Here is a 24,033-nt window from a genome sequence, read left to right on the forward strand (position 1 = left end):
TACCAAGCAAACGAGACACAGAGCAGACCACGCAGCAGCCTGAACACAGCAAGTAGCTACACTGCCCTCACCAACACAACACTAGCTCTAGCCAGGGCACAGAGCTCCCCAGCCTTTCTTATCCGTTCACAGACATTGTACGCTCCTGCGAAGAGGTTGGGGGCAGTACCCTCAACAAACTGGCCTCTAAGCAGCTGGAAAGCCTCACATGAACGGAGACATTGAACGCTGCAGACTGCCATTGCCAGAGACAGTTGTGACCCTCTATCGAGAAAGGGGCAGGGCTTTAGACCCCATTTTCATGCTTTATTGATTGTAACACCCCCTCAGTGAAAACAAAGCATTTGGCCCAGGGAACCAGGTGGGGGGATGAGTCAATGAATGGGGAAAAGAAGGGACAGAATGCTGGAAGGTGTGGGCAATTCGGATGAGCTTAAGGGAAGAGCAGGAGGACCAAGGGACCAGGCAGAAGGAGGCGTGAGCAGAGGAATGTGAAGGAGAATGGCTGAAGGAGTGTGCCAGACGCATTATTGGTTAGTGGGAGAAAGTGGTATTTGGGTATGAGTGTGCATGTAAGGTTTGTGAGTGAGATTAATAGAGAGAAAGTGAGAAAGTAGGGAGCATATGCAATGGTGACTGGGGAAGTTAAAGGATGGTGACTGGAAGAAGCGGTGGGTGGAGTGCGAGTAGTGCTAGTGTGGAGAGGGGTAAGTAGTTGTATATAGAGGGGAGAGTAGTAATAGTGTGGAGAGGGGAGAGTAGTGTTTGTGTGGAGAGAGAAGAGTATTAGTGGTATGGAGTGGGGAGAAAAATTAGTAGGGAGTAAGATCGGAAGGTGGAGGTAGGTAGTGAAGAGGGAAACGTCGGAGGGATAATAAAGGAAGTATGAGGGGGTGAGGGAGGTGAGACGTTGCATGGAGTAGTAGGAAGGACAGTAAGAGAAGGAAAGTGACAAGACAGACACTGTGAGGGGACCATCAGGGCACATAAGATAAAAACTGAGTTAGGCCTGAGTGTCTGGAAGGCACACACCATTCTCTAATTCCACCCTCAGGAACCTGGAACAGAGACCACCTAGACTGCTCCCACAGGGAGTTTAGATAGCAAATGTGTTTGCCTTTAGGCCATGACCTCCAGATAGACATCTTTGTAGAAAGTAGGAGTTTCTGATCTCTACTGACCATGCTGTGGTTGAGGTACATCTGCGTTGGAGATGAAATAGGCCGCGCTAGGATAAAGATAGAGGGGTGGCATTTAGCAAGCCCTGTTCACAATTCTGAAAATAAAAACACTTGAACTGTATTCAAGGGTAAGTTCGTTCTTGAGGCCATCTGTGACAATATGCTTAATCTGGATGTTTCAAGGGTGTTTAAATTACACTTGAAACCCTCTAATGATTTCAGGATTTCTGACCCTCTCTTTGTGACCTGTGGGGAATCCTTCCCTGAACAAGAGCAGCTACGTTACTCATTGCCCGATGCACTGTCTCCTATATTCTGGAAAGTTACAATCCAAGGAAAACAGCTCCTTCCAAAGGACCTCATGGGCACTTCATGAGGGCAGAAGCAGTGTCCTAGATGGCCTTAATAATCAATGGAAACTGGAAGATAGTTAAAGGGTTTTTATGTACAACAAACAGCTTGAAATGAGTTGCCTGTTTTGAGAACGATGTGTAGATTGTTCTAAGTGTTATTATCCAATATACTCTCACACCCCTCACTCCTTTCCTACACCCTCCTCGCACCCCTCTCTACTATCCTTACTCTCTCTCAGAGCCCACTCCCTCTCACTCTTCATACTGCCCTCACTCCCCTACTTGTCTCCCATTCTTCCTTCACAGCTACCCTACTCTCAAAAACATGTTCTCACTCACTGCTTCATTCTTCCTTACTGCAACCACTCTCTGTCACAAATACCTCACTGACACTGTACTCCAATTCTGCCATCGACTCATCAGCACGCCACTCCTCCATCCGTCCTATGCCTAGTCTTGCGGTCCACTTCCACACCTCCTGAACTCACCCCTGCAACCCACACTCTTCCTTCTTTCACTCTCCTTTCATATTGTTCACTTTCTGATTCTAACTCTTCTCCCCCAAGCACATTGCTTTGGGTCTAGAGCTTACTTGACTCTGTGGGCCAATTTATACCTGCCTTTCCCACCAGGTTCTGGGTAACACAGCTCAAAAGCATTTAAAACCCCTCTAAGCTCCTCCCCTTTTTCCAGCACAATTTTTGTAACAGTCTCTGTTGGATTCTCTGCTATTTATCTGGCATGTTGTTGGTTTGAAAGTTTATTTTTATGTTGCAACAACCAGTTCTTTGCTTTTCTGGGGTACTGGACGCTGCCTGGATGTGGTATCGGTTGACAGCGGATATCAGTTGCAACATTTTGGGTTTTCTGCTTGTTTGGTTCTGATCTGATAAAGAGTAGTATCATTAATGACATTCCCGGGACACATGGTGGATGGAGAGTAGGGACTGGTCTCCCCACCCCGAACTTCCTCACCCCACTTCTGGTATTTTGCCCTCTTTCCTCCTGACAAGGTCAAGCCTCTGACCCTCTCACAAGCATTCTGCACCGTTTTACAAACTTCATATTGCCGTGATAGATACCTGCAAGGCTGCTTTGTGAATTATGTTGTAGGTATTTTGTACACGCTACTCCATGGACACTAACTCCTGGGCTGATGGTCATCAGCAATATATTTGTTTATTGTAATTAAATCTTACATAAATATGGAGTAAAGGCGACAGGATTTAGGAGTAATTAAAAGTACTCTCTGTAGTGACTAATATACTCCTAGTCCATAGCCCCCATTCCTCTTACAGTACTAATGTCCGGTCCCTTGCTAATAAGATTGCCACTGCACTGCGTGAAAGGAAAAGCACTGGTGGTTGGGCCCAGGAACATGTGAAAGAGAGGTGCTGCTATGGCAGCCTGTGCATGCACCTTGGAATTTGTTTTGTTTTTAATATTAATGATTCTGCTCCATTTCATGCTCCTGTACCATCCCTGAAGGACATTATGTCCTTGAGTATGTTGGAAATGTAACTGTGGACTAGGTGCCCAGTAGTCACTACGGTGAGTAACTTTTACTTATTTTGTTTCTGACAGTGAAAGATTTCTTGAACATGTCGTGTTCCAGTGTGTTCCCTGGTGGAGGAACAAATTTAGAGTTTGCTCTACATTCACTCTTTGAAGTCAAAGGAGATGTAATGGTAAGAAGAAAAACATGTTATGATGTAATATTAGTTTTGTGTGACAAAATCTCTTTTTGCCATTTGGCCCTGCAATATAACTAGGAAGAGCTACAGGGCCTGAGGTTTAGGGGTTCAGTAGCATGGGGTTGAGTTTCAGCATAAACAAAAAATGCAGTAGAGAATTGCATGGAATTTCTTAATTTTGCCACTGACCGAATATGTGACTTGCTGTATTGGCTCCAACGTTGAATGTCACTGTGACCCAGTGAGCAGTTGGGTTGACATTACCAGATAGGTAAACAGGGATTAGGATTAGACTGGGCTGCCCTAACAAGAACCTCATCATGTCCACCCTCCCAGCATATATATGGCATCTCTTAAAAATGTCCTGTCGTGTATCTAATTCATTAGTCTAATCTGTAGCAAGATTGAAAAATGTTTTGTGCAGCTTCGCCTGATACGTACCATAGGCCCCATAGACACCTGACCCGCACCAATTTTAGTATTTGCCACATAATATTGAAAGACAAAGACTTAATTCGTACTGCCGGTGTCACAGATGGCCTTAATAACTTACAGAGACTTCAGGGAAGTTTCAAGGGTTTTAATCGTTTAGTTCGATTCTCAACCACAGTTTTCCATAAAGAGTTTTTCCGATGGTTCAATGAAATGAAACAGGCTCTTCAATGTAGTGCACCGGGCTGGACAAAGGGGCTTTGGAAAGTGGCGCTAAGGCCATCCCGTCCCTCGTCTCCCATGGGATTCGAACCCTAGCCCCAGGCGTCCATAACCCCTGGTTAGTGCTATGGAATTGTAAACCCTACTGTCTAGGTGTGCCTGTAAAAGCTGGCTGTCTCAACCCCTGTCAGGGGCTTTTTTTCCATTCTGTTTAATGACTTAGAAAATACATTGCAGTATGCAAGTTATCAAATTGGCATCATCCATAATTCAGATCCAGGGAACAAAGTTTATATTCTCGGTATATTTATCATCTTAATATCATTATGTGACGGCACTCCTCAATTTAGCCCCTTACTATTCCTGGAACCATTCTTATTCATGTAAACATATGTGACCCATTACGACCAGAACTGCGTCGACATGCAAAGGATGTGTATACACTCAGATCAACCTTTCTCAGGTATTACTTGCACATTAAGTGGCACATCTACAATCCTTGTGCATATTCCTTCTACTCACATTTACATCTCGTGATGAAGGTCGCAAACCCCAAATATATACCCCATCTTCTTGTAATCCGTCCATGCTCCCATATCCAGACAGACGGGAACATGGACCTAATAAACACACTCCATCTAAGTGTCTGGTTCAGGGAAGTCTTAAATCTGAGAGGGTCTCCAATAAGTCCCACATTTCATGCCAAACGCTGTAATGATTGAAACTCCTGCACCCCTATGGCATGTCTGGAGTAACAGCCATATCTATCTCAGCCTTTATACATTTCCTGACATCCGTTAGCCAACTGTTCAAGCTAGGTCTGCTTGGGGACGATCACGCCCTCGCTATTGTTACCTTGGCCAGGAGTAACCCCGGAGATAAAGCTTCATTCAATATCTTGGCAAATGGCCAAATAGACACTGTTTCACCGTTGCCTGGACCCTTATCCTAGTCAGCGTAAACAATTTCTTTAACAGTCGGTCCGAAAATATTTTAACCAAGTCCCAACCCCACCATATGTATAGGTGCGATCCAAGTTCTTTCTTGCAACGCCAACAGAGCAGGCTCGCACCCTGTACTACCATTTTCGCTGCTGTTCCCATCTTCATCTTGTATCCTGGCTTGCAACATTATGTGTTACTACTGACTTCTGCAATTGTATTCGCTCTCCACTCTTGCTTCTCCACTCTTTTTGACTGCTTACTCTCTTTTCTCTCCTCCTTTCCCTTCTCCCTTTTCCTATCTCCTCCCCTTCGATATTCCATGCACTTACTCTATCAGAATTGTCCCTGGACCTAATATGATAGCAACCTCGCCTGTTTCCTCCACCCTCCCATTACTGTTTTTTTCCTCCCCACAACCCCTCCAGCACTATCTGAAATGTCGTCAGGCCTAGTATGATAGTCGCTTGTTTTGTTCCTCCCCTCCCTTTCTGCACCTCTCTCCCTCACCTTTTGCTTTTCTCCGGCTCTACCAGAAATGTCGTCAGGCCTAGTATGGTAGTCGCCTGTCTGTTTCCATTTCCTTCCCACTCTCCACCTTCCCTTCCTTATCTATGTCTTAGCTCTTGCACTATCTGAAATGTTGTCAGGCCGAGTACGATAGTTAATTTCACATCCTTACTGTTCATGGCCTGTAAGAATGTGGTTGTATTTTCCCTTGTTCCCTCCCTTGCCTTGAAGCGCTTTGAAACACATTGTGTATAGGCGCTATATAATTAAACGATCATATCATAAACGATCATATCATATCATATCACAACCACAGGTGTAATATATGCCTACATACAAATTTATATTATATCCATTGAAAACGCATGTTCCTGGACACATGTTTCACATTTAATAATACTCTATTCCATTCACCTGTTGAGATGAGGTCACGCAGACAGGACCGACCAGTGATATACAGGTAACGTTAAGTTTTAATGAAGAGAGGAGACCCCCGGAGAACTAGGGGCCATTACACCATGGGACACTTCATCTTCTCAACGGCTCTCCCGTGTCCTTCCCGAACCCGGAGAGATTGCAGAACGGCACGGGAGAGCAGAATAGCAGAAAGCATATTACATCTCCCCGCATCAATGTGAGAGCAGAAGGTGTGAAGAGGGGAGGAGAAATTGAAAAAGGAAGACAGGGATGTGAACAAGGAAGATATTCACAGCAAAGGATCCAATTCAATATTACACAAGTCCTCTCTGAAGTTGGGCTGGATCCTCCTCTTTGTGGCTGGCGGCCCAGAACAGCCTGCTTGCTCCTTCTCTCTCGGAATAACAAAACCTCACAGGTAGCTTTGACACAGTCATAAAAGTCTTTTTATTTCTTCTGTTTCTCACTTTCCGAAGAATCTCATCCATATCCACCTTCTTAATATTCCTTTTTATCAACCACAAAGGATTCAGCCTACTACAAGGCACTCTGCCCCTCATCATGACACGGTTCGATTTCAGTCACAAGGCCTCATCACAAGTTGGGCGGTAGCCCTTAAATGTGGCGGTAACGGTAATACCGCTGCATTTAAGGGCTGGCCTAATCACGGGTTGGCAGCTAAATGGGCTGTTTTATCTCCAGCTTTTTGCTGCAAGTGAAAATCCCATTTAGCACCCTGTTTTCAGCACGATTACCGCTGGCTGTATTAGCGCACAGTATTTGTGCTGAAAATGCTCCATCGGAATGGGGATTTACTGTTAACACCAAACCCGTGATCCAGTGCTAATAGCGCTGGACCGGTTGGCGCTAACGCAATTACAGTTGGGAGGTATTACCGCCGCAGGGATCCCACCCAACTCGTGATGAGGCCCACAGAATAGGGAGCCATCCTGTATGCAATCAGCAACTCCTTACGAGTCTTCTTCCAGGGTAGCGAGTTTGCCACTGCCAACTGAATCACCCCCTTCATGAAACCATTCATGCACTCCACAAGGCTGTTTGCCATGGGATGGTATAATGATGTGCGTATGTGTTCAAGTCCTTTAAGAACCTCTGCATGCTCTCCGAGGTAAATTGCACCCCATTGTCCGTGTCAAGTTCCTCCGGGTCTCCCTCTCGGCTAAACATTGCCTCCAAGAACTTCACAAATTTGATGGTTGTCACACTTTCTTCCGTGATGCACCATTCCACCCACTTGGACGTATAGTCAATAAAGACCGCAATGTACACTTTGCATTCCTCCAAGCCTTCAAAAGGACCTGCTATATCCATTGAAAGTTTCTTCCACACAGACTCAGGAACTTTCACAGGTTGAAGAGGTGCCACATTCGTCTTTTTGGACTTGTCACTGACAACACATGCCTGGCACAACTTCACCAAGTCTTCAACTTAACTCAGCATTCCCGGCAGTAGTTTTCTCTCGCTCTTCTCTTGGAAAGATTGCTCCCGAATTGGCCTTCATACGCCAAGTTGAGAATTTGATCCCGCAAGGATTTTGGTGGAATTATGAAATCTCCTCTCAGAACACACTCTGCGCTTTCAGCAATTGCTTCACAAATCTGATCAGAATCAGGAAGGGAGTTCACCACGCTCCTCCAGCCTTCCTGAATAGCGTGTCTAAGCAAATATTGTTCAGGGTCCTCCGCTGATCCTCTGATCCAGTCCTCCTTTGCGATACCCGGCTGAATATGGGCAAGAATGCTTCCCTCAGTGTCTTCTATCTCCGGCCGCCCTAACTCTCCAGCCCAAGGTAGTTTGAAGAAACAATCAGCAATTTCCTTTACCTGCAGTATACACGACTTTGGCATTGTATTGCATGATTTACAGCATCCACCTGCGGATCCTGAGTGAGACCAAGTGTGAATGAGGGGTTTGTGATACGTCTTGATTATAACTAGCAACCCCCAAATGAGAGTTCTGAAGTGCTCCAACACCCACTTCCCACCCAGATTCTCTTTCTGAATTGTGGAGTAATTTAGTTCTGGACCCTTCTGGACCCGAGAGACAAGGGTACCCTTCTGGACTTGTTCAAGAACTCCCCCTAAGCCTACATTACTGGCATCAACTGTAATTATGTTGGTAGCTGCGGTATTAAACATCGTGAGAGTTGGTACCTTACTTACATCCTTTCCTATGACCTCCCATTCTTCCTGGCATTTTTCAGACCAGTCAAATTTTGCATTCATCCTCATTAGTGCTCTCATGTACTGTTTTTTTTTCTGTGAAACATGGGACAAACTTGGAGTAATATTCGCCTAACCCCAAGAACGACCTAAGTTGATCCTTGTTGATAGGAACAGGCATACTCGTTATTGTCTCCACCAGTTCTGTCTTTGGCTTGATTCCTTCGCCATTAAGTGCTAAAAGTATGTTACTTCTAGCACTTTGACGTTGCACCTTTCTATTTTGAGAGTGAGCCCTTTCTCTCAGATAGCCTGCAAAACCCCCAGACTTTTCGCATTGTGTTCCTTTTCCGCTAGTGTAGCTATCAAGATGTCATCTTGGAAGAAGTACACTCCTTCCAGTCCTCCAAAAAGTTGTTGCATGAGTCTCTGGAAGACAGCAGCGGCCGATGCTAATCTGAAAGGCATGCGTTTGTATCTATATGCTCCCAACGGTATCACGAAAGAAGTTAAGTGTTTTGTTTCTTCATCTAAAACTACTTGATGATACGCAGATGATAAGTCTAATGTGAAATATTTTGGTGGTTTCATTGTTGTTAGTAATTCGTTGATGTTGGGGAGGAGATGCCTGTCCACCCAAATGATGGTATTGAGGTCCACGCATATGCGTATCGAGCCATCACCTTTCTGCACAATGACAATGAGAGACAACCAATCGGAAGACTCAATTGGCTATATAATGTCTTGTCTACAGAGTTTCTCCAATTATGTCTGTAGTGTATCCTTTGTACCAACAGGGATATTTCTTACTTTGTGTACAACTGCCTTTGCCTCTCTTCTCAGGACAATAGAGTGTTTGAATCGCATGAGCTTCCTGATAGTGTTGTTGCATACCTGTGAGCACAGTTTCACAAAGTCTTCCTTAGTTGAAAATGTTTGAGCTGTAACTCTTAGTATATGCTTCTCTTCTCCTGAATGAATTTTGAGTTGTAGGGCAGCTTGCTCATTCCAACCTAAAACAGATGATCACTTCTGAGCCACAAATAGTTTACAATCGGTCTCTATACTCCCAAACTTGAGGTGTACTCATTTGAATTCAAGGATGTTTATGGGGCTATGGCCATAACTTGTGGCTATCACATTGGAGGGTTTCTATTCTTGTGTGGGACCTCCCAATTGGATCTGGTACGTAACCACGTCCGCCATGGTGTAGGGCGACCCGATATCCACCATCACCTTCAAAGGAATCTTGTCTATTATAACTTTCTTCCAAGGTCCTTTTCACAAGTATTGATTGAAAGAATGCATACAGGATCTTTGCTTTCCATATCTATGATAGTGAGAAGACTGCTAGGCCCTACAACCTCTTCAGGGGCTCTTATGGTGTAGCGCCCCTTAGTTCTGGGATTCTTGCAGGCTTTCCCATAGTGTCCCACAATGCCACACCTGTAAAATTCACATTGATTGCAGGGCACTCCTTCTCGCCACTTCGGTGTCTCGTGCGTCCAAACTTGTAGCATCTGAATTGGGGACGCTCGTTCTTGTCAGGGGATTGGCTTGTGCCTTGCTGCAGACGTAGAGCTTTTCCTCACCAGGTCAACCGCCAGGTCGTCGCTGTCTACATCACCTGCTTCTATTCTATTCACCTGGGGAGCGGTTTCCTCTAGTTGTACGGCCTTCATGCATTTTTTTCCCAGCCTAATTTGTTTTGCCAGGTCAGTTGCTTGTTCCAATGTTGGGTCTTTGGCTTGCAACAACCTCTGCTGAGTCTGTGCATCTGCAGTGCATAGTACTAGTTGATCCCTAAGGTATTCATCCAGAACAAATGTACATTTGCAGGGTGCAATAAGGCCTCTCAAACTGTCAACTCTCATTTATTTTGTTTTCTTGAGAAAAAATAGTACCTCTCCAGTACTACATTTGTTTTGTTACCAAAGTGTTTCTCAAGTTTCGCTAGAGCAGATTCATATTTCCTGACAATTCCTGAAGAACCAGAGTCTCCTGCCCCTCCCAGCACACTATGTCCACTATGTCGGGAAGAGTATGGAATATTCTTAAGGCTTCAGCACCAATGCAGTTCAAAAGGGATGCCTCCTTTAAATCATCACTGAACTTGCTTCCTCCTAAAGCACGTAGGTACACTTGAAATGAATCTACGCATTGGTCCCATACTATGGGAGGTTCTCCGGGATAGGCGAGAAATGCTACGGGGGCAGGAGTGCTTTGCAGTGTTGCACTGAAATGTTCATGGGAAATACTGTATTTCTTTCGTTTGAGTGATTTATTGTTTTTTCTAATGTCAACTTGGCCAGTCACGTCACTATTGTGGATAAATGAGAGCTCGGGCTGGAGCCAGTGTGCCTTCCTGAGGCTAGCTTGCTGTCCACCCCAAATTTAGTCGTGGGGGTGTTGGAATCCTCCAACTACCCCCAAACCCGCCCAGGGCGTGATCGCACGCTCGAGGAGTCATGTATCAAGGCTGGTGTTCGGACCGCCGCCGTTGGGATCAGCCTTGCAATGGGGGTCTCGTTAAATCTTTCTTGATCACAGCGTCAGTGGGACCCTCATCGTCAATTTATAGAGGTGAGGTTACGCACGGAGGACCAACCAGTGATGCAGGTTACGTTAAGTTTTAATGAAGAAAGGAGACCCCTGGAGCACCAGTGGTCCTTACACCACGGCACACTTTGTCTTCTCAATGGCTATCCCGTGTCGTTCCCGAACCCGGGAGATTCCAGAACGGCACGGGAGAGCAGAATAGCAGAAACAATATCACAACATCACTGTCTGTCAGTTGTTCCCCTAAATCTTGAGCCCACTTATTCTCAATCTCGCTCCTCCATTTTTCCTGGTGTTAACCAGAAACCTGTGCAGTTCCCTTAGGGACCACTGCAAAAGATTTAAGACTACAGGTGTTGGCAGTAAACCCACTTGGTAGCAGTCTGTACCACCCAGATTTACCTGGTAGCTGTGGCTGAGCATTCAGACTTCCCTCAAGAAGAGTTAGGCAGTATGCAAAGTATACTCAATAGGCACTCAGATACAATAATACAAGCAAACACTGACCAGAGCTTTGGTATCAAAGTATATAATTATTTATTTAAAAACACACAGTTGAAACACTCCAGCACTCTTATTGTAAAATATTCTAAACACAGTTACTATTATGATATATACACCCCTTCTCCAGCATGGGGTCTGGCATGGATTCACATGCTCATGAATATTCCCCGTCGTCAGGCTGGGAATCCTCGGTAAAGAAAAAACCAGTATCAGTTTCGTTTCTGATCTGTCTTTCGTAGTAATAACCAATCACTGGTCTCTGCGTCATACTGACCACAGCCAATGACTGCCCTCTACCTAAGCACCGCCTCTGGCAGCCATCTTCAGATTTTTACCGCACGTTCATGTGTTGGGATCCTCGTGCTATTGCTCTCGAGCGTTAGTGCTATTTTTCGCGCTTTTTCACAAAAAACTTCGATTCTTTCGGTCAAAAGAGCCTCAAGCTCCACCGATCCTACATCCGATCAACGGGGACCCGTGTCGGATTCATCTGTGCCCCTCAAGGGTGAAGATTTCGTTGAGCTACACTTCGGAGGACTCCAGAAGCTTCTCAGGCCCGGTCTCGGAGATGGCCCAGGAGAAGGGAAGCTCGACGCCCGGAAAGCTGTTCAGGGTCTGCCCTGGATGCCAGCTGCAGAACGTCTTTAAGGAGGACGAACACTCTTTATGCCTTTACTGCCTTCATGAGGACAAGACGCACGTGGAGAAGGACTGTGCGTTTTGCGGCAACATGTCGGAACGGACCATGAAGGACCGCCATCAACGTCTCGCCAACTGGCTGGAGGGTAAGAGCCCGTCTGGCGAGAAGAAGAAGAAATCCGAGCGGTCTTCTAAGACCTTTGAGGGCGCCCCGGCGACGGGGGCCCAACATAAGGCCAAGCACCGCGAGTCCGCTGGCACCGGGAGCGCCGAACGGTCGGGCTCTACAGGCGCCAGGCAGGGCGCACCCTCCCCGGCACCATCAACCACGAGCCAACGCTCTGGGTCGGGTAAGAGGAAGGCCGAGCACCCGGCGAAGCTCCTGGAGAGGCCCCGGTCGAGCTCTAAGGCAGAGGAGGAGCGTGGCAGTGCCCCCTCCCTCAAGGATAAGGCGGTGAGCGCACCTAAGGTGGTGAAGGCCTTGATCCATCCGACCAAGCCCTCTATCGAAACGGTCGCGGCGGCCCTGGCTCAGCCTGTGGTGGCTGCACCAGTGGTGGCGACCTCAGGGCCCAGAATCTCCCTGCCTCCTCGGAGGGAGTCTTCTTTTGTGCCCATCGATAGGACCCCCGTGAAACCCTCCGTGGGGAAGAAGAAGGGGGGGCAGGGCGTCGTCGTAGATTCGGCCTCAACCTCAGAAGAGGAGCTGATCGAGGTCTTAAGCCACGGCCTAGGCGTGGAAGAAGGCCAGCCCGTCGGAATGGACCCCGACGCAGGTGACGACGACGACATCGTCGAGGATACCGACGGGGCCCCTGCTCGCCCGTCGGACTCCCCTCTGCCAGCGCCGCAAGACAACTCGGCGGCCATTTTGTTGGCCATACAGTCCTTATGCTCCGAGATAAGGACGAGGCTACCGTTACCGACGGAGGAACCTCTCCCGTCGGGGGATCCAGAACCGGGACCTTCTGGTGTTCCCCCTACCAAGAAAAGAAGGATCCATCCACCACCTCCTTTTCAACCGTCGCGCCCCATCCAGCCCTCCTCCCCGTCCACCCGAGGGGATGATACGGGGACTGACACGGCAGCGACGGGTACGGACGACGAGGCATACGACGAGGATTTTCCGTCGTCGCCTCCCACCAGGGCTTCTCCGCCCGACGAGATCGGATCTTTCCACTCCATGATCTCCAGGGCTTCCGAGCTTTTCCAACTCTGCCCTGAGGAGAAGAAAAAGGAAGGCTTCCTTTATCAGCGGCGCGAGGCCAAGAGGAAGACGGTCCTCGCAGTGCCTCTGTTGGACGACATTTGGGATGAGGGCCTTTCCCTCCTCAAGAACCCTTCCACGACGCCAGCTAGAAGAGACCGGTACGAGAAGAAGTACCGGGTCCCGGACACGGCCCCCCTATGCCTCCGGGCGCAACCTACCCCGGATTCCGTCGTCTCCGCGGCAGCCAGGAAGAAAGCGGGGGGGGCCTCCATATCGACTTCCCCGCCGGACGGCGAGGGAAAGAAATTGGATGCTATGGGACGTAGAGTCATCTCGTCGGCAGCGACGACGATTAAAGCGGCCAACGCCTTGGCTATCGTGGCCCGCTACGACAGGGAGCTCTGGTACAAGATAGCTCCCCTGCTGGATTTTCTGCCGGACGACAAGAGGGCGGAGGCCCTGGAGATCCTGCAGGAAGGTGAGGTGGCCTCGGACCACGCCATCACCGTGGCGACGGAGCACCCCGGTGGGAGGCCGGCTGGCGGGCTTCGTCAGCGTGTGGGAGTCCATCTCCACTGACCGTTGGGTGCTGGACGCCCTGGCCCGGGGCCACGCGCTCGAGTTTCAAAGAAGGTGCCCGCGCGTCCCCCCCGTGGCCAGGAAAGAACTTCACGTCCCTCAACTTCTCCTGGAGGTAAAGGCGATGCTCAGAAAGGGCGCCATCGAACTCGTCCCAAAGAGGCTTCGGGGCTCCGGAGTCTACTCGAGATACTTCCTCGTGAAGAAGAAGACGGGAGGATGGCGCCCCATCCTAGACCTGCGGCGTCTGAACAAGTTCATCAAGGCGCAGAAGTTCCGGATGGTCACCCTCCAGCACGTCCTGGGTCAGCTGGAGGAAGGAGACTTCCTATCGTCGTTGGATTTGGAGGATGCCTACTTCCACATTCCCATCCTAAAGGGGCACCGAAAATTCCTCAGGTTCGTGGTCCAAGGGCGTCATTACCAGTTCAAAGCCCTTCCCTTCGGACTACGGTCGGCACCCAGGGTATTCACCAAGTGCCTCGCACCGGTGGCGGCGCAGCTGCGCCGCGAGGGGATTCACGTCTACCCCTACCTGGACGACTGGCTCATCCGCGCCAAGACGAGGGAGCTCGCCGTGGTCCACACGGCAAGGACCGTCCAACTCCTCACGGACCTGGGATTCGCCGTGAACTACGCCAAATCCCACCTGGTGCCCGCGCAAGTCGCACTGTTTCTGGGAGCGAGGCTCGACACAGTGTCCCTTCTGGCCTCCCCGTCGGAGGAGAGGACCAGGACCATCTTGGGCAAGGTGCAACGGATGTTGGTGGCCGACGCGGCCAAAGTGAGGTCCATCAAGTCCCTCCTCGGGATGATGTCTTCCTGCATCTACCTCATTCCCATGTGCAGGCTCCGGATGCGCCCGTTGCAAGAATTCCTGGATGCGCGCTGGATCCAGACGACGGGCAGCTTCGAGGAAAGGATCAAGCTCGACGAGAGCTTCCGACGAGCGATACGGTTGTGGGGCACCCGCGCGCATCTGACGGCGGGCATGGACTTCCAGACCCCAGCCCACCAGGAGACTGTGACCACGGATGCCTCCCTGGAAGGGTGGGGAGCGCACACCGAAAATCTGCACGCCAGGGGACTCTGGCTCCCGACGGAGAAGTCCCTGCATATCAACGTCCTGGAGCTCCGTGCAGTGTTTTGGGCCCTCAGGTCCTTCCTTCCGTCCCTCAAGGGCAAGGTGGTGAGGATCTTCACCGACAACACCACCACCATGTTTTACATCAGGAAACAGGGCGGAACCAGGTCCCCAGCGCTGTCCAAGGAGGCGCAGGACCTGTGTCATTGGGCCGTCGCCCAAGGGATTTTTCTGGTGCCGTTTCATCTGGCAGGGATAAAAAACACCATCGCCGACTCACTCAGCAGGGAGCTGCGCTCGTGCCACGAGTGGGAACTACGGCAGGATCTGGTGGATCGCCTCTTCCGACGGTGGGGCACACCCCAGATCGACCTGTTCGCGACGGCGACGAACACCAAGTGCCGGAGGTTCGCCAGCAGGTTTCCCCAGACGAGGAGCATAAGCGATGCTTTCTCGTTCCCCTGGGAGGGCCTGTTCCTCTACGCGTTCCCTCCCTTGCCTCTGCTAATCCGGCTCGTCAACCAGCTCAAGAGGTCACGGTGCAGGATGATCCTCGTCGCACCTGCGTGGCCGAGGCAGATATGGTTCCCGGACTTGCTGGACTTGTCAGCGTCCCCGCCGATCAAGCTGCCGGCGGACGCGGATCTACTCTCCAGGGAAGGAGGCGCCATCCTCCACCACGACCCGAAGTCGCTGAACTTGCAGGCCTGGGTCCTGCAGCGCTAGAGTTTGGAGGATACGACATACCGGCCGATTGCAGAGAGGTTCTTGCAAAGGCCAGGGCGTCCTCGACTCTTAAATGCTACGGACACAAATGGAAGAGGTTCTCTGTCTGGTGCCACGCACAGAAGATTAACCCTCTACGGATTACGGCTCCCCAAGTACTGCCGTACCTGCTGACGCTGGCCAAAGCTGGTCTGGCACACGCGTCCATCAAGATTCATCTTGCTGCGATCTCCCGATACACCAGAACCACGGGGCGGACGTCCTTGTGGTCTCATCGTCTGGTGAAGGAGTTCATGAAGGGACTGTTCAGATCGTTCCCGCCGGTGAAGGCTCCGGCCCCGGCGTGGGAGCTCAACGTGGTGCTGACCAAGCTCATGGGACCTCCGTTCGAGCCTCTGCACTCGGCCCCGTTGAAGTTTCTATCGTGGAAAACAGCTTTTCTTGTGGCCATCACCTCCGCACGACGAGTGGGAGAGATCCAGGCCCTTTCCTGCAAGGCCCCGTACTTGACTTTCCACGACACGAGGGTAGTGCTCAGGACGCACCCCTCCTTCATGCCCAAGGTACCGTCGGACTTCCATCTCAACGAACCCTTGGTGTTACCTGTGTTCTTCCCGTCGCCTTCGTCGCCGGCTGAGAGGACTTTGCACTCGCTGGATGTAGCTAGAGCGCTGAAGTTCTACGTGGACCGCACGAAGGGTTTTCGGAAGACGTCACAACTCTTTGTGAACTTTGGACCTGTCAATCAGGGGAAGGCTCTCTCGAAGGCTTCCATCTCCAGATGGCTCTCCGGCTGTATCATGTGCTGTCACCGGTTGGCAAACCGACCGCTGCCTGGCCGTCCGAGAGCCCATTCCACCAGAGCGATCGCAGCTACCACGGCGTTCCTATCTGGTGTGCCCCTGCTGGACATATGCAGGGCTGCTACGTGGAGGTCGACGCACACCTTCACGAAATTCTACTGCGTCGACCGGGATTCCAGGGAGGAGTCCAGGGTCGGCCAAGCAGTGCTGCGCAACCTGTTCGCCTGAGGTGAGCCTGGTGAGGAGGTAAGATGCTTAATGTTGAGTTGATGTGATGCTTAATGTTGAGCCTTTGCCACCTCCCGTGGTTGTGCATGTGTGTACTGCTATGTATTCTTTATTCATGAGCATGTGAATCCATGCCAGACCCCATGCTGGAGAAGGAACAAGTTACTTACCTGTAACTGTTGTTCTCCAGCATGGGTCTGGCATGGATTCACATGCGAACCCTCCCGCCTACCCCTCTGCGGCTCTTCACTTGGTCATACTGCCACTTCACGTGCTTCCAAATCTGAAGATGGCTGCCAGAGGCGGTGCTTAGGTAGAGGGCAGTCATTGGCTGTGGTCAGTATGACGCAGAGACCAGTGATTGGTTATTACTACGAAAGACAGATCAGAAACGAAACTGATACTGGTTTTTTCTTTACCGAGGATTCCCAGCCTGACGACGGGGAATATTCATGAGCATGTGAATCCATGCCAGACCCATGCTGGAGAACAACAGTTACAGGTAAGTAACTTGTTCCTTTTTCCCTATTAGAAAATCACAGTAAAACACTACTTATTTTCATACAGAGGTGAGCGCTTAGCTAGATTGCACTCTAATAAGTTTGTGAAAAAGGGGGGGGGAGGAAGACAGAATATGAAAAGGTACACCATTCTACGATTCCAGAACACTGTTAGCAAGGCAGAGAGCAAAAAGTCACTGGTGAGCCAAAGTCCAAAGGCTGGGCCCACTCTTAGAGAGAGCAGAGCACAAATACGCCCAAGATCACATAGTTACACTAGGCTTAGAAAGTCTTGCAGAGGGTTCAGAAAGCGTTTAGAGAGGCTTAGAAAAGTTTAGCCAAGGTGTCCCAGGCTAACCCAGGTTCGAAGGCCGGGGGCTAAATCTACCCCGTACAGTCGGTAGCAAGGGAAGCCAGGCGGGACACGGTACCTTAAGTGGGAAGGATCCTCCAGCGGTGGCAGTTGTTCCTGGTAGTGGGTGCAAGTTGCGCCGTCGTCCATGGGAAGAGAAGATCTCGACTTAGAGGAAAGATGAAGGTCGTTGCACTACCAGGGCAGAAACCAGCCGCAGAGTTTTCCGGTTAAAGGTGGTACCTTTGTCTCGCGGTCGTGGTAAAACGTGGTATCCCGGTTGCCGGGGTGCTTGGCACGGGCAAGGCGGCCACGAGGTACGTCGGGAAAGCGAAAAGACGGTGAAACTGGTTATCCCCACCAGTCAAAGGAAGAAGACTCTCCGGCGGGAGATCTCCTCTGTAGTTGGGAAAAGTGGTGAGGCAGTCCAGCAGGGCTCCACCGGTGGTGGTGTTGTGGCAGGTCGGCTCAGCTTCTCCCTCGTTGGATTCTTAGGTCCTGTGGCGACTTCTGAAGTTCCAGTCCCCAAACCCCTGCTTTTATGCAGCAAACCCCCATTCACTCAGCCTAGCTGTCACTCAAACATGCTAAGTGGTGAGCCGGCCGGCTCACCACTTGGGCCAATCAGGACGGAGTGGCACCACTTTGGAGGGCTTCTGTGGAGAAGCCCGCCAAAAAGTGGAACAAAGGGCTCGACTTGGGTTGGAGTCACAGAAGAGAACACAAACGCCATTTTAGAATCAAGTTTTGGCAAAAAATACCAACCGGAGAATTAATATTAATTAAATAAACCAGCGGTATGTTCGAGGCTACCGTAAATAATTAAATAAAGATAGTAGCCTAAAACAATGGAAAATCCCATAGGAAAATATTTGCGGTTGAATATAAAAAGTAGTATCCACTGCCACCAGCCAACACTCGATCAGGGGGGACGGAGACGTGCCTCCTCGACTAACAGACCCCGGGGCAATTGAATTGCCCCAGCCAGTACGTCCACAATATGATGGTTGGTACTGGTTCTGTTCAGAATTTAAGACTAGTAAAGTCAATGGTGACTTTAGATGCCCTGGGAGACAGTAGTCAGTCCCAGGGTATGGAGTCTATACTGGGTGGTCACTATGACACCCCTGTGTTACTTCACTGAGGGTTCTGTGTAACACATATCACAAAAACACATGAAACCCTATGGAGTAAAAGACCCCATAGCGCATTAAACACTTCTAGATACAAAGAAACACACTCAAATCATGTCCAAGAGTGAGGGGAAAAGAGTCTCACTCTTGGCAGGAGAAAAAAAATAAACCCCAAAAATGCAGCAAAGCTGCTGGGGGACTCACTAGGTTAGGAAATTCAGCCTAAACAGAGAATTCTCCCTAACACTCGCCCCCCCAGTCTAAGGGACGGGAGGATTTAATCCACTCCTGGATGAACCTCATACCTCTAGTCGATGACATACATCCTAGAGAGTCCATCAGCATTTTGATGGTGACACCCTGACCTGTGCTCAATGGTGAAATCAAACCCTTGCAGGCAGATTGACCATCTCAATAGTTTGGGATTTTCTCCCTTCATTTGCATTAACCATCTCAAGGGTTGGTGGTCAGTCTGAATGACAAAAGTAGAACCATACAAGTATGGCCTAAACTTCTTCAGTGCCCACACAATAGTAAAGTATTCTCTTTCTATTGTTGCCCACCTTGTCTCAGGATCCTTCAGCTTACGGCTGATGAAGCAAATGGGGTGCTCCCTACCCTTCTCATCCAGTTGGCTTAGAACTGCACCTATACCTACATTGGAAGCATCAGTTTGTACAATGAAAGTTTGGTGGTAGTCAGGAGCTCTCAATACTGGAGCTTGGCAAAGAGCTTTCTTCAGTTTTTCAAAGGCCTGATTGCACTCCTCTTTCCATTTGACCTTTTTAGGGAATTTTGGAGAGGAGATTACATTCAGTGGAGAAGCTATGGTCCCATAGTTCTCAATGAAATTCCTGTAATACCCAGTGAGGCCTAGGAAGGCTCTGACTTGGGTTTGAGTAGTAGGTGTTGTCCAATTTTGCACAGCTTCAATCTTGCTGAGCAAAGGCCTTATTTCTCCACCTCCTACCTCATGCCCAAGGTAGACCACCTTACTTTGACCTATCTGGCATTTACTTGCCTTGATAGTCAAATTGGCCTGTCCAAGAGCCTGCAAAACATGTCCTAGGTGGTTCACATGATCTTCCCAGGAATGGCTGAAGACTGCAATGTCGTCCAAGTATGCCATGCAGAAGTCCTCCATCCCAGCCAGAACTTGGTTTACCATCCTTTGGAATGCAGCAGGTGCATTTTTTAATCCAAAAGGAATGACCTTAAACTGGTACAAGCCAACTGGGGTGGAAAATGCAGTTTTCTCCTTGGCATGGTCTGTCAAGGCTATTTGCCAATAGCCTGACGTAAGGTCAAATGTGCTGAGGTACTTGGCTGCACCAAGTTTATCCACCAACTCATCTGTCCTTGGTAAAGGGTGGGCATCAGTCTTGGTGACTGTATTAAGAGCTCTATAGTCCACACAGAACCTCAAGTCTTTGGATCCTGCCTTTGGTACTAACACAACTGGGCTAGACCATGGACTAGTAGAGGGTTCTATTACCCCGAGATCAAGCATCTTCTTCACCTCCCCTTTGATATGGGTTCTCACATTTTCTCACATTCGGTATCCTCTGCTTTTGACTGGCAGACAGTCACCAGTGAGTATCTCGTGCTGTCCCCAAGGGGTCAAGCCTGGTGAGAGTGAGAACAGGGAGGCAAACTGATTTAGCATAGATTTGCACTCCTCTTGTTGCTCAGGTGTCAGATCTGAAGAGAGATTGACTCCTTCAATTTTTTCATCTAAAGGTACACCCCTGAGGAGATCAGGGAGAGACTCACTCTCTTCTTCCTCTGCTGCTGAAGCTAGAAGCAAGGCTCCTACTTCAGGTCTGGAGATGTACGCTTTCAGTCGGTTGGTGTGGAAGACTCTAGGAGCTTCCCTGGGTCTGCCCAGATCCACCAGATAGTTGACCTCTCCAAGTTTTCCCACAACTTTGAAGGGTCCCATCCATTTGTCTTGCAAGGCCCTCTGCCTTGTTGGGAGCATAACGAGAACTAGCTGGTCTTGAGTGAACTCAACCATGTTAGCCTTTTGATCATGCCAATGCTTGACCAGAGCTTGTCCAGCTTTCAGGTTATCACTAGCTTCTGCCATCATGTGTGACATTCTCCTTCGGAGACCTATCACATAGTCAGTCACTCTGACTGGCTTGAGGGGCGGAGCGCCTTCCAACCCCTCCTTAATCAGGGCCAATGGACCTCTGACCGGATGGCCATAGAGAAGTTCAAAGGAAGAATAACATACTCCCTCCTGAGGGACTTCTCTATAAGCAAAGAGAAGGCATGGCAGTAGAAGGTCCCACTTTCTTTTCAGGGGTTCCTCTAAAGCACCTATCATGCTCTTCATGGTTCTGTTAAATCTTTCCACCAGCCCATTGGTTTGGGGGTGGTAGGCGGTTGAGAACTTGTAAGTAACTCCACAGGTTTTCCACATGGCTTTCATGTAGTCGGACATAAAGTTTGACCCCCCCTGTCGGATATCACTTCCTTAGGAAACCCAACCCTGGTAAAAATGCCAAGGAGGGCCTTAGCCACAGCCGGAGCTGTAACAGTTCTCATAGGTATTGCCTCAGGGTATCTAGTAGCATGGTCTACTACAACAAGGATAAACCTGTTGCCTGAGGAAGTAGGGGGATCAAGGGGACCAACAATGTCAAGCCCTACCCTCTCAAATGGGACTCCCACAACTGGGAGAGGCACTAATGGTGCCACATTATTGGCGCCAACCTTACCAGAAGTTTGGCAGGTATGGCAGCTCTTGCAGAACTTATCTACTTCGGCCCCCATTTTTGGCCAGTAGAAGTAGAGTGAGAGCCTTTTCTTGGTCTTCTTGAAACTCAAGTGACCAGCCAAAGGCATCTCGTGGGCTAAGTGCAAGAACTGTGGTCTGTTTTCTTGAGGTACTACAAGGCGTTTGTAGTCTCCAGGCTCAGACTCAGTTGGTTCACTGTAGAAGAGGCCATCTTCCTAGTGCAACCTATACTTCCCAGGCTCTTGCCCATCAGCCTGAGCAGCTGCCTGTTGGCGGAGGCCCTCCAGAGTTGGACACTCTCTTTGTCCCTTATGGAAAGCTGCCCTGCTGGGTCCACCTTCTGCCAATAAAGACTGCAGCTCAGGATGGTCCTCAGGGTCTAGATATCCAATAAGTTCTTGGCCTCCCACTAGCTCTTCTTCAGAGTCTAGTTCAACCATACAGGGTTGTACCTCCTTCTCAGCCTCAGCTGAAGGGGGAGTTACCGGTGTAACTGTTGGAAGTACTGGAGTGCTTGCTGCTGACTTCTTCCTAGGAGTCTTGGGTTGCCCCTTTGCTCCTGATCTGGTAGTTACTGCAGTGAGTTGCTCCAGTGGTAAAGGAGTGATCTCTGTCATCATCTCCTGAGATAACCCTCACAGGGTTTTCTCTCTTGCAGGTTTTGTGAGCTCCTGTAACCTTTTACTAGGTGGTCTGGGGGTATATGACACAACTCCAAGAGCTTTTAGGTCATTACCCAACAGAACCCTACCTGGCACTTCACATTGTACACTGACAGGTATTTTTACAGCCATGTCATTACACTGGATGAGAACTGGTAACTGGGGACGCATCTGCACAGGCCCTCCAGCTAACTTGGTGAGGCATTTGGGTGCCTTAGCAACATCCTCTGCCTTGAAAAATGATTCATCCACCACAGTTATGCTGGCCCCAGTGTCTCTAATGGCAGGAGTCTCCTGACCATTCACCTGGACACTGTCTTTATAATACTCTTTAGTATTGTCTGGGATAGAATTATACACATCTAGATTCTGTTGTTCCCACAACCCCAGAGAGACTAAAGAAACGCTGGCTGAGACTCCAACGGGTTCATCAGCCAGCAGTAGAAAGTTTCCACTTGCCATTGGGACTTCCTCTTCTGGAGCGAAGACTAAGGAGGCAAGTTGGATCCCTGAAGGTTTGCCCTTGCATCTGGGATCTCCTTTCACATGGTCAGTATAGCCACAAACAAAGCATTTACCAAATGCCTTCTGGAATGGAGGCTTGTTCTGACCTCCCTCTGGTTTAGCACCAGAGGAGACACTACTCTGCTGTGGTTTCCCTGGTGGCTTACCTTTCTGGTTTTTACTTGGGGCCCTCTTTGGAATTTGCAGTATTAGAATTCTCTTTGGAGTCCTTTTTAGGCTGTTTCCCCTCATCCTTTTTCTGAGTTACCCCAGAATCCTTGTGAGTGGCCCTGTTGGCAACCCACAAGTCAGCAGCCTTAGCTAGCTTTCGGGAATCTAATTCCTTTGAATCACCAAGTGCTGTCTGAGCTCAGGAGAGCAGGCATCATAAATTGACTCCAACATAAAAAGATTCTTCATACCTTCATAAGTGTTCACTTTGTAACCCTTAATCCATCCCTCTAAGTTTTTCAACCCTTCACTCACCCAGGTAGCCCAAGGGGTACCATCATGTTTTTTGAGGGTTCTAAACCTCTTAAGATACTGGGAAGGGGTCTTCCCAAACCTAGCTATCAAAGCTAGTTTTACACATTCATGCTCTTTCCTATCCTCCTCCCCCAACTCTATTACCGCATCAGTTGCAACACGGGGAAGTCTAGAGAACAACCAGGTGAGTAAGTCATTTCCTGTGATGTTCTGGAGCCCATGATTATATTCAAACAGAGACAACCAATCCAACACATCCAACTTAGGCTCATACATACCAACCAATTCTTTAGGCATCCAGGGTCTTTTAGGACTGGAACTTCTAGAGGAGCCAGAGAGAGAAGCATTTTCGACAGATAATTTCTTCATTTTTAGCTCATGCTTGAGCTCCATTTCCCTTAGCCTTAGTTCTTGATTCATTTCCTGATGCCTCTGTTCAGCCAGAGTATTCAGTCTCTTGAACTCTAGTTCAAGTTCCATTTTCTCTAATTCGAGATATTGAGGACTTAGCGTGGGACTTGGTAAAGGCCCAGTAGGTACAGCAGGTAGAGCAGACAGAGGCCTAGGGGGGGGACAGTCACAGCAGCCTCACCCTCCTCTTCTGACTCTTCCTCAAGATTATCAACATTTTGATCAATATCAATTTCTATACTGTTATCTACATTTTCTGGCATGTTAGGTTCCTCAGACCCATCATCCAGACTTTGGTTAGCTAACAACCTTTCTATTAACTCACTTTTCTTGCCTTTAGTCAGGAGGTTCTTATGCTTACACAATACTCTTAAACAATCAGCAGTTTTTGTAGCAAGGGACTCTTGACTATACGTTTCCATAGTTGACATGTTAGAAAGATTACTTTTTCAGTGCTAAGCTTTGTGGTTAGTTGTACTAAGGTATCCTCAAGCACTCTAAAGTGTATACTCAATACAAATCCCACCGCTGTACACCAGTGTTAGGCAGAAACCTGTGCGGTTCCCTTAGGGACCACTGCAAAAGATTTAAGACTACAGGTGTTGGCAGTAAACCCACTTGGTAGCAGTCTGTACCACCCAGATTTACCTGGTAGCTGTGGCTGAGCAGTCAGACTTCCCTCAAGAAGAGTTAGGCAGTATGCAAAGTATACTCAATAGGCACTCAGATACAATAATACAAGCAAAGACTGACCAGAGCTTTGGTATCAAAGTATATAATTATTTATTTAAAAACACACAGTTGAAACACTCCAGCACTCTTATTGTAAAATATTCTAAACACAGTACTATTATGATATGTACACCCCTTTTTCCCTATTAGAAAATCACAGTAAAACACCACTTATTTTCATACAGAGGTGAGCGCTTAACTAGATTGCACTCTAATAAGTTTGTGAAAAAAAGGGGGGGGAG

At 48.9% G+C, this 24,033-nt stretch overlaps 1 protein-coding gene across 3 annotated transcripts in view; it reads left to right on the top strand.

Moving 5' to 3' along the window:
• TRERF1 (transcriptional regulating factor 1) overlaps positions 1-24,033 on the top strand; it is a 2,539,264-nt gene that overhangs the window by 1,583,394 nt on the left and 931,837 nt on the right. For all 3 annotated transcript variants that reach the window (XM_069608500.1, XM_069608502.1, XM_069608501.1), the window contains exon 10: positions 3,119-3,222. In XM_069608500.1, the coding sequence (XP_069464601.1) occupies positions 3,119-3,222 (104 nt within the window). The remainder of the gene's footprint in view (positions 1-3,118; positions 3,223-24,033) is intronic.

Source organism: Ambystoma mexicanum, chromosome 4q (assembly GCF_040938575.1).
Source record: "Ambystoma mexicanum isolate Mex_15411 chromosome 4q, UKY_AmexF1_1, whole genome shotgun sequence".
NCBI lineage: Eukaryota > Metazoa > Chordata > Amphibia > Caudata > Ambystomatidae > Ambystoma > Ambystoma mexicanum.